The sequence below is a fragment of the Brassica oleracea genome, chromosome C8 (assembly GCF_000695525.1).
Source record: "Brassica oleracea var. oleracea cultivar TO1000 chromosome C8, BOL, whole genome shotgun sequence".
Lineage (NCBI taxonomy): Eukaryota > Viridiplantae > Streptophyta > Magnoliopsida > Brassicales > Brassicaceae > Brassica > Brassica oleracea.
The window spans coordinates 25,305,593-25,315,711 of NC_027755.1; the positions used below are offsets into that span (position 1 = coordinate 25,305,593).

Sequence of the window (10,119 nt, forward strand, 5' to 3'; positions counted from 1 at the left end):
ATATATATATATATCGTCTGTTAACTTTTTTTATATGGTATCTCGCACAACCGTGAAATTAGTAAAAATAATGTTGGAACTTGGAAAAAAAATAAGTCGAGTGTGTTATGCTACTGTAGACTCTAGCTAATATAAGCAAAGTTTGGATAACCTCATATAGTCTTAAAGATAAAATGGGCTTTGCTTTTTTTTTTTATTACTAGCCTGCGGCGATAGGAGCCTCTTAGCTTTACATGCTGAGATGGAAAACTTACTTTGGACAGCTTCATGTACGACAGACTGCTCGGACCTAGTGGACATGACTACAAACCCGATGGACTGGGTAACATTCGCGACATAGATTGAGATGTTCCAGAGATTACAGGAGAATTTCGAAGATGTGAATCTGATTCATATTCCTCGGAGTAGGAATGGTCGGACGGACTCGCTAGCGAGAGAAGCAAGAACTAAAAGCTATATTTTCTCTAATATAGATCAGACCCGGATAGACATGAGGTGCTTTTCAGAAAATTGGTTCGAGTGACCACCACTTAATCTTAAATTAAATGGGCAGTTGACAAGAGAAATAAAAAAAAGAAGCAAAGGTTACTATAACAAGTAACAATAACTCGGTTCTACGGTGTCGTGGTTAAAGCACTCTACTTTGGTCCAGCGGCCTTTAGATTTTCTTTTGTTAGGGAGCGAATACTTAAAATTGATTAAAAACAGAATATATCCGGCCCATATAAAAAGTTGGGGTTCGAGCTGGGCCGAGGCTTTAAATATCACACACTCGACATAATCCAGAAGTGTTTTTACGTACGATTGCGATGGAACAACGTTGACAATGCGCTAAAGCTTCGAAGTGTAAGATCGGTCGCGATAACTCCCCTTTATTGTGCGATGGCAAATTCTTTATCTGTGTGGAAGTACGATGCCTTCCTGAGTTTCAGAGGGACAGATGTTCGCAAAAAATTCATCAGCCATCTCAACGATGCTCTCACCGAGGAAGGAATCATAACCTTCCACGACGACAGAGACCTTGAGAGAGGCAATCCAATCTTGAAAGGACTCGAGGAAGCGATGAATCAGTCGAGATTCGCAATCGTCGTGGTTTCCGAGGACTACGCTACATCTCAATGGTGCTTGAGAGAGCTTGCGTTTATGGTCGAGTTAGCTGAGAAGAAACGCTTCGACTTGATCCCTATATTCTATGAAATCGATCCTTCAGCCTTGAAGAGCCGAACCGGTTGTTTTACCAAAGCTTTTGAGGATCATGAGCAGAGGTTTGATGCTGAGACGGTGACAAAGTGGAGAAAGGCTGTGGCTATAGTTGCAAACATATCTGGCTGGGATTCCAAAACCAGGTTCCTTTTCAATCACTCCATGCTCTCTTTTATGTTGTGTGATATTTAATTTTGGAACATAGTTCAGTATGCCTTTTAGGATTAGCAAAATTACTTTTTTTTTGTGAACAAAATCGGTTTTGAGACTACTATAAATATTGTTTAAGTAATTGTAAATTTATTTATTTATTCACATAATCAATATATTTGATGCAGGATCGATGACTCAAAGCTTATACAGGAAGTTGTTGGAGATCTTTGTGAGAGGTTATACTCAGTCTCAGAGCCATCAGACGAAACAAGTGAATTTGTAGGGATGAGTCTCCATAAGAAACGCATAGAATCTCTTTTATCAAAGGACGACGACTCTGATGATGTCGATGTCAAAATGGTAGGAGTCTGGGGTATGGGGGGCAGAGGGAAAACAACCATCGCTAAATGTGTCTACGAATCCCTCTCGACTCATTTTCCCAGTCGTTGCTTTCTCGGAAACGTGAAAGATGATTTCCATAAACATGGTGAATCATCATCATCATCATCATCCCATCTGCGGAAGCAAATCATGTCTGAAATTTTCCCCAAAAGCCCCCTGAATGCACGGTGCGTCAGCCCCGAGGCAATGAAGCGGAGGCTACGCGGCAAGAAGGTTCTTCTCATCCTCGATGATGTTGACGACATTCAGCAACTCAAAGAATTGGCTGGAGACTGCAAGTGGTTTGGACCAGGAAGCAGGATCATTATAACCACGCGAGACAAGCGTGTGTTAGATGAGCACTCTGTGAAACACATTTACGAAGTGAAGCCTCTTAGGACCACACAAGCGCTTCAGCTTTTCAGCAAGCATGCCTTCAAAACGAGTCGTCCACAAGCAGAGTTCAGACGACTCTGTTTAGATATTGTGGAGCAGCTTTGCGGTCTTCCTTTAGCGCTTCGGGTCATTGGTGCGTCTCTGCATGGTCGGAATACATCATTTTGGGAAGATAAGCTGTGTATACTGAGAAACAGTCTTGATAAATCTATATCAACGCCGTTAAAAGTAAGTTATGATGCACTGGATGAGCATGAAAAGACTGTGTTTCTTTATGTTGCTGGTTGCTTCAACGGGGAATATATGGATCGAGCGATTATGGTACTAGATCCCTTTGTGATCAGATCCAAACCGAGGTTGGTGACTCTGATGGAGAAGTCTCTGATTAGTATGTCCAACAATACGAGGCTATGGGTTCATGATTTACTTCAAGACATGGCTAAGGATATCACTTGTGAAGGAAAAATGAAGAAGCGTAAGATGATGTGGAACTTTTTGGATATCAAAGGGTTGTTCACTGAAACTATGGCTGGGGGGAATAAAGACATTGAGGTTGAAAGTATATTGCTCAACATGGCTGAAGAAACAGGGTTTTGCGTTCACCCCGAAACGTTTAAGAGGATGCGCGAACTCAAGTTTCTTAAAATTCATAGTAATTTAACTGCTGCGGGGAGCAAAGTGTGTATCGTCAAGGACGACGGTTTTGACTACCTCCCTCCACTAAGATATCTTCACTGGGAGGCTTACACTTTAAAGTCACTGCCTGCAAAGTTTGAGACTAACGTTCTAGTTGAGCTAAACCTCCCTGATAGCTCAGTTGAAACACTATGGAGCGGAAGTCAGGACCTTGGAAGTCTAAGACACATGAACCTTAACAGATGCAGGAATCTGACTGAACTTCCAGACCTTTCAAAGGCAAGGAATCTCGAGTGCTTGTGCCTTTGTGATTGCGAAAGCTTGGTTGAGCTTCCCTCTTCTCTTGGTCATCTTGATAAGTTAGTTAAGCTGTCCATGCTAAACTGCAAGAAACTCAAGAGTCTCCCATGTAACATCAAGTTGAAGTCTCTCAAAACTCTTTCTCTAGACGGATGCATCAATATAGAAGAATTCCCATTTGTTTCCGACGTTATTGAAGAGTTGGGACTGCGCTGCACATCAGTTGAACTAGTGCCAAATTCGATCAGCCGTCTCTCGAAGCTCACGGAGCTTCGGTTGTCACATTGCAAGAGACTGAAGAATCTCCCTGACACCTTCGGGAATTTGACTTCACTCAAGCATCTCACGCTGACTTGCTGTCCCAACATCACAGTGTTTCCAATGCTTGGCAATGGAGTAGAAACTGTGTCCTTGAACGGAACACTGATCGAGGAAGTTCCCTCATGGATAGGGGATAAGGTGAATCTGACGTGTCTTGACATGTCAGAGTGCAAGAAGCTCCATAACCTGCCTCACTCGCTGAGAAACCTGAAAAACCTGAAGCTGCTTTATCTCCGTGGATGCATTAGTATTACTGAGATCCCACAGGTCGCAGGGGAAATGAGAAGATTGGATTTACATGGGACGTCGATAGAGAAATATGGAGTTCTCTCTGAAGAGGAAGCACTTGTGTTGCACAATCGTGATATGGAGTTCTTGAAAGGTTTTCTCACTCGCTATGTCCGGATGTACAAGAGAAACCGCAACTCTAGATAGTATATGACTTCTCGTCGACTCGGATTTGCACTCTTAAGGTTTCAAGAAGACTAAGTTGGTTAAAGAAGACGGACGGTTAAATAAAGAAAACATGATACAAGAATTCTTGTTAAAGAGAGAAGAAGAAGCACGTTTCACCATTTCCTAAGTTGTAGGGGATGGATTCCCACATTCTCGTTTCTCCTTGTTTCATAGTTTGTTTGTAGGATTGGCAAAGGAACCCTTTTATTTCCTTTTGTATTTAAAGATCTTAATGGGAAGAGAATAGGCAGATTGCATACTTGGAAAATGAAAAAAAAAAAAAAGAGAGAAACTCTGAGAAATATATATGACTAGTATCTGTAATGGGTCGATCTCATCAATTATAATATTTGGTTACTACAAATTTTATACGACTTTAAGATCTCAATATCTCCCTATTGTATTATCATCATTGAATGGGTCAGAGGGCATGTACTCTGTTGTCAAGCAGTCAATGGAGAGACTCGCCTTGGTCACAATGGTGTCCGACGCAATACCAAGCCTTGAACTTTAACGGACCTCTCTACATTGATTAGCCCAATACGAACCTATTGTAGCGTATAAAACCTAAGTATATTGCATGAATAGGCTGGTCATCCATCGTTTCCAAGAGGTGCATTATGCTTCTTACGATGGCCACACGGTCGTGTCAGAAACCTTAAGCGTCTCCTCCACCCCATGTACACTGTTACGCATCATTGAGCTCGTTTGCTATCCCGAAAATTTGTGAAACTAAGTTCGAAATGGTTGTAACTCTTTAATGGGGAATTGGCATAAAAGAGGAAATCTCTCCTTATATGGTGCATTTGTATTGGTAACATAAAATAAGATCGATTATAGATGACCATATGATTGTTTACACGAAAAATTGGCATAAATATGATATTCTGAAAAATAAAACCGTATAATACTGAACTTGGTAAAAAAATACACAAGAAAATAATCTCAAAAGCTAGAAGAAATAAACAAAGCACACTCTAAATCTTTCTTTTTCGTATCAGAGAATAACAAACTCGGAAGAAGAAAAAGAATAAACAAAAGCCATTGATGTATTTTAACCTCATTTTCTTAGGATGAAAGATATCCAGATACTTATATATAGAGAGAGAATGTAGGAGATTACTGGTTTTGAAGTATTCTCTACGGCATGACACCAATATCCTTGAAGTAATCATGCTCCAGGGCGGCTCTTGCGTTGATTCTTTTGGTTGGATCCATCAACAGCATTTTCTGATACAAATAAATCAGAGACATATTATCATCTTTACTTGAGCATGATAATATGTTCTGTTTGCTCTTTCCCGTTTTAGGTTTAGGAAAGTTCCGGGTTACTGAAGTTTGTTCAGGTTTCAGACCAGTTTGGTTTTCGGCTCCAGGAGGTAAAGTTGACCACTACACAAGGCCCCAACATCAACGTCTCTAATTTTTAGTTTAGTCAAACAGTTAACAGAGTTTAACTGTATCAAGGTTTCTAGTCCTAAGATGCTAAGACAGGATGGTTATAAGTTCAGGGGAGGTGACCATATATAAAACCAGATACATCCAAATCAACCTTCCAGGTATTTACTGCAGAAGTAGAATGAATAGATGTGTGTTTGTATATATATATATATGTGCATGGTCAGTGAACTTACAGAAAGGAGATCTATGCCATTCGGATCCAGGTTTGGGACAAAAGATTCCAACTCCTGAGGTATAAGAAAAACAAATCATGGGCAAGATTCATCTTGTGCTGTGTGACCGGAGAACGAGATGTGAAAGTTAAAGGAGAAATTTGAAGTACCGTTGGTTTCCATTTTGGAAAAGCAGATTTATAATCCGGCAGCGAAGTTACCCTAGGCCATGTATCTTCGGTTGGAGTTCCCATGATTCTGGAAGAAGAAGATGCAGAGAAACATGGAAGTGAGAAAATTATAATCATTTAACACTTCAATATACGATGTTCTTTACTAATCAAATTAGATTGCAAGTTGAGAATGCGTTCAGAATCGTTTGCAAATTGCAATATCATTGCAGACGAATTCTTTCCACTTTAAATATATAAAAGACGTAAACTGGATTAAGAAGTTAGTTACCTGAATATCTTGAAGAGTTGATCAATCTCGGAGTCTCCAGGAAACAAGGGCTTTTGGCTGATCATCTCGGCAAATATGCACCCCACAGACCAAATATCAACCGGTGTAGAGTAGTGATGAGACCCTAGGAGTATCTCTGGTGCTCGGTACCAGAGAGTAACCACCTAGAAGAAACAATTTGAAAGAAAAAAATGTGTGAATACCATGGCGAGATATGAAATATGAATGTAGCACTAAATTTAATCTAACATAGTTCAACAGACAAGAGAAATGTCCTTTAAGCGAAAAAAAATTGAAATCTAACTGAAAATTTTCAAGTCCTTTATTCACATTGAACAGATGCGAAAGTGGGATAATACTTGGTGGTGATTTACTCTTTTCCTCTAATACGAATAAGGAATGAAGCGAATGGGAAGCCATGCCAAAACATTTCATAACGAATATAAATAAGAATTAAGCTCTTTTGGCACCTCGTGAGTAAAAGTCCTGACAGGGATACCGAATGCTCTGGCCAGTCCAAAATCAGCAAGCTTTAGTGAGTTGGTGCGGCGATCAATCAACAAATTCTGTGGCTTGAGGTCACGGTGGAGAACCCTGTGAGAGTGGCAATACGCGATTCCACGGAGAATCTGGTAAACATACCTCTGCAAGCAGTAGATGAAAGAGGTCTGATCAGCATGTATCGATTACTAAAGACACAACGAGAAGAAGACATTACATAACTTAAAGAATTCAACAAAATTCAAAGATAGGTTATCAAAGGGAAGTTTGTGGCATCATGACCAACCAAAAACCTCAATAAGCTGCACTAATAAGCACACAAAATAAAGCAATGCCTAAGGAAAACTCACTTTGATCATATGAAGATCCTTGGAGAAATCAGGAGATGAGTCCATGTGCTTTTTGAGATCCAAGTCAAGATACTCGAAAACCAGATACAAACGCTTCTCGCTGTGCACTACATCCTGCAGCCTGTGTAAAAATCATCATCAAAAACCTGTTCAAAGAATATTGGAAAATGGTATAGTTAACTTGATTATACTTGACGATGTTGCTGTGCTGCATTTCTTTCAGAAGAGAGATTTCTCTAATGGCAGTGCTAGGAACACCTTCATCCTCCTGCTCGAGGCGGATCTTCTTCAAAGCAATAGTCTCATTGGTGACTTTGTCTCGTGCCTTGTACACAACACCGTAAGTTCCTTCACCGATCTTCTCAACTTTCTCGTACTGCAATTATTATTAGTATAAGCAGCTTAGAATTCGTCAACCAATGACTAGTAACAAGTGGAAACAATGATTCCACCAACCTGATCCATCACTTCCAAGATTAAAAAAACTAGGCTGAAAGCAACACGAATACGTGGAAACACGTCGTCACCTGCAGATCTATGATGATGAAGCAGCAACGCAGCATATATTAGATCCAACCTATTTACGCACATTCCACAGATAATCTAACAACACACATATCTCACAATAGTTAAAATGGAGATGATATGAACAAATCCGAAAATGAAAACGGAATCCAGAGCAGTGGACACACACAAAAAAAAAAAAAAAAAAAAAAAAAAAAGCACTAAGAAACGCCACTGAAAACAAACTATATAGATCAGCACCGAAGCATAGAGATGATGCGAGATAGAGAGAAGAGAAATTGTTTGGGATTGTAAACAAGTTATCGTCAGAATTCGAACGGAAAACGTCAGAAATTCATCCGAGAATAAGTAAATCAACTTACCGGCGACGATCGGATGTACTGGCAGCGAGTGAGACACCGACGGATCCTCACTCTCTGGATGAAAAGGCAGTATAGAGAGAGAGACGGGTGGTTACTGTGCAGCTTCAAGAGAGGAGGAGGACTAGGGAAGGCGATTGACTTAATAGAATAAGGGTTGCTCTCTCTTTTTTTTCATTTTTTTTCTTTTTTTTTTCGTTATCGGTTGGATTAATATATTCAAATTTAATCGTCCATTACACTAAACCAATAAGGCAAAATTTATTTCCGGAGTCATTAGCCAGTATAGTACCAAAAATCCAAGAGGATGAATTTTAGAAGACTTAAACATTAACACCAAATCCATTTTATAAGTTTTCTTTACTACTACTTATATTGATTCTTCCCAAGTCAAAACACTAGAGCTTGTCGTTTTAAGGATTAACTTTTCTACTTAAAAAGTAAACAAACACTGTAAATACTACATGAAACTATAGAAAGTAAAAATTTATTCAAATTTACTGATTAATACTATTTTAAATTTATTCAAAAAAATAAATATAAATAGCATTCATAATTAAATTATAATATACTTTCTTAATATTCACAAAACACATAATAACAGAGAGAATGCTGTCATTAGCAAAAATATTAATTTGTAATGCTACATATTAAAAACGATATAAAAACTATGTTGGAGATTATGGATTATTGTTTTAAAAAAATAGTTATTCGTAAACTATCAATCGATGATGGAAGAGATGAACTAGTGAAGCAGTCAAGCAGATTAAGATTATAAGAATAACTAGTCAGTTTTAAATAATCATGATATTATTACGTAATTTGTGAATACTAATATAAAAATTCTTTGAAAGCATTACATTTTAAGGTATTTTGAATTGTATCTTTTACATTTTGGGTATTTTCAACTTGTTAAGTATTTTGAACCTTAGGAATATGTTTATATTGACCAAAATAACCTTTAGAAATAACGAGACTTGAGTGGAGAGATGTGAACATGGAATGGAAGTTATGGTTAGGCGAGTCATGGACTGGAGAGTTGCGGATTGGTGATTTGTGGGCTGGAGTCAGATTGGTGGACAGGGTAACAGTTGGACTGCAGAGGGTGTGCTGAGTTTAGAATAGTTGTGGTCATGGTGGCTGGCTAATGGTAGCAGATTTGGTGTTTGTTAAAATGTCACGCTTAATCTCTTTGAAGACCATATTTTCATAAAACCCGTACACCATCTTTTGACCACCCTGTTAGCTACCCATTCATCAAAGCGTTATAAGTGACATTATTGGGAGCCATGTCTCTTGCTTTGATCTCGTCAAAAAAATTATTAGCCTCTTGTAACTTCACACCTTTACAAATCTCATGGATGAAAGTTATAAAAATAACCACATTTAGTTGTGGGCGATTCTTTACCATCATGTTCTTAAGCTCCCAACCGGCCAACCCAGGTCAAGAGACCTTTTTTGGCGCCCAACCAAAGCAACAAGAGTGTTGAAAAATGGCCTTCCAGCTGCCGCTTTATAACTGCCACCATCCATTACTTGTAAGACTCTACTCCTCGCCTCGTGATTTATCATCTTCCTCGTTCTCTTTTCTAAGTTTAGTTTCTTTAGAAACGCATCATCCAGAACTCCAGAGAAATCAGCCTAAAATAATAAGACATTATGGGTGCTGATCCACCTCCACCTCTGGTTGCTGATCCACCTCCACCTCCAGCTCCTCCTCTTCACTGCTTCAGTAACCACCACTATAAAACCCTCCACCTCATGATCCTTCACTACCCCCATGACTGTCCGCCCCCACCACTAGCTTGACCTCAACCACCGTAAGCCAATCCTCCACCTCCTCTACTACCGCTTCTGCCTCTACCTCTGTAACCATATGCAATGATGGGATAGGGACCTTCAATTTTTGGTTGAAAAGAAAAGGTGAATGAGCCATTTGATGGTTAATTATAGGTTAAAGAGAAACTCAGTCTTCTGCACTTTTCAAAATTCGACCGATAAGAACTAATATCAAAATAATTTTTATGCTTTAAGTTAGAAAAGATTTTTGGTCAATTTATTCACACTACAAGAAAACATAATCTTAACGAGGGCGGTTTTCCTCGTGAGTTCGTCGTAAAAGAGGCTTTATGACGAACTAGCGAGGAACCACGTTTGGTCGTTACTCATCTGTCGTAACACATATTTCCTCGCTAATTCGTCGTAAAGTAGCGAAGAATATATTTCGTCGTAAAGACGAAGTAGATCATTTCGTCGTAAAGACCACGTCAACATTCCACGTAAGGAGGTCGCTATATTTCCTCGTAAATACCTCGAAACAAGTTCCTCGTAAACTACACGTAAATACCTTGAAAGTGTTTCCTCGTAAAATACTCGTTTATCTTTCCTCGTTATTTCCTCGTAAATGTTTTCTCGTAAAATACTCGTTTATTATTTCTCGTCATTTCCTCGTAAGGTTTCCAC

The 10,119-nt window shown here is 39.2% G+C and overlaps 2 protein-coding genes across 4 annotated transcripts; one reads left to right on the forward strand and one right to left on the reverse strand.

The window, feature by feature from the left end:
- The first annotated feature begins 811 nt into the window (after window positions 1-811).
- Window positions 812-4,105, forward strand: LOC106311984 (protein SUPPRESSOR OF npr1-1, CONSTITUTIVE 1-like). The gene is made up of 2 exons (XM_013749346.1): window positions 812-1,346; window positions 1,542-4,105. The coding sequence occupies exons 1-2, from the start codon at window positions 883-885 to the stop codon at window positions 3,823-3,825; spliced, it is 2,748 nt and encodes a 915-aa protein (XP_013604800.1). The 5' UTR covers window positions 812-882; the 3' UTR covers window positions 3,826-4,105.
- Window positions 4,106-4,701: 596 nt separating this feature from the next.
- Window positions 4,702-7,861, reverse strand: LOC106311985 (cyclin-dependent kinase A-1-like). Of its 3 annotated transcripts, none has more exons than XM_013749348.1 (9): window positions 7,660-7,861; window positions 7,229-7,307; window positions 6,964-7,148; window positions 6,773-6,893; window positions 6,392-6,565; window positions 5,922-6,085; window positions 5,630-5,717; window positions 5,481-5,534; window positions 4,702-5,076 (listed from the first exon to the last, which is right to left on the reverse strand). In XM_013749348.1, exons 2-9 carry the CDS (start codon window positions 7,235-7,237, stop codon window positions 4,987-4,989), a joined length of 885 nt encoding a protein of 294 aa, XP_013604802.1. In that variant the 5' UTR covers window positions 7,238-7,307; window positions 7,660-7,861; the 3' UTR covers window positions 4,702-4,986. The 3 variants fall into 3 exon arrangements, with proteins under 3 accessions (XP_013604802.1, XP_013604801.1, XP_013604803.1); XM_013749347.1 differs by having other exon boundaries at window positions 7,229-7,375; window positions 7,660-7,833; XM_013749349.1 differs by having other exon boundaries at window positions 7,229-7,299; window positions 7,660-7,832.
- Between the last annotated feature and the right edge of the window lie 2,258 nt (window positions 7,862-10,119).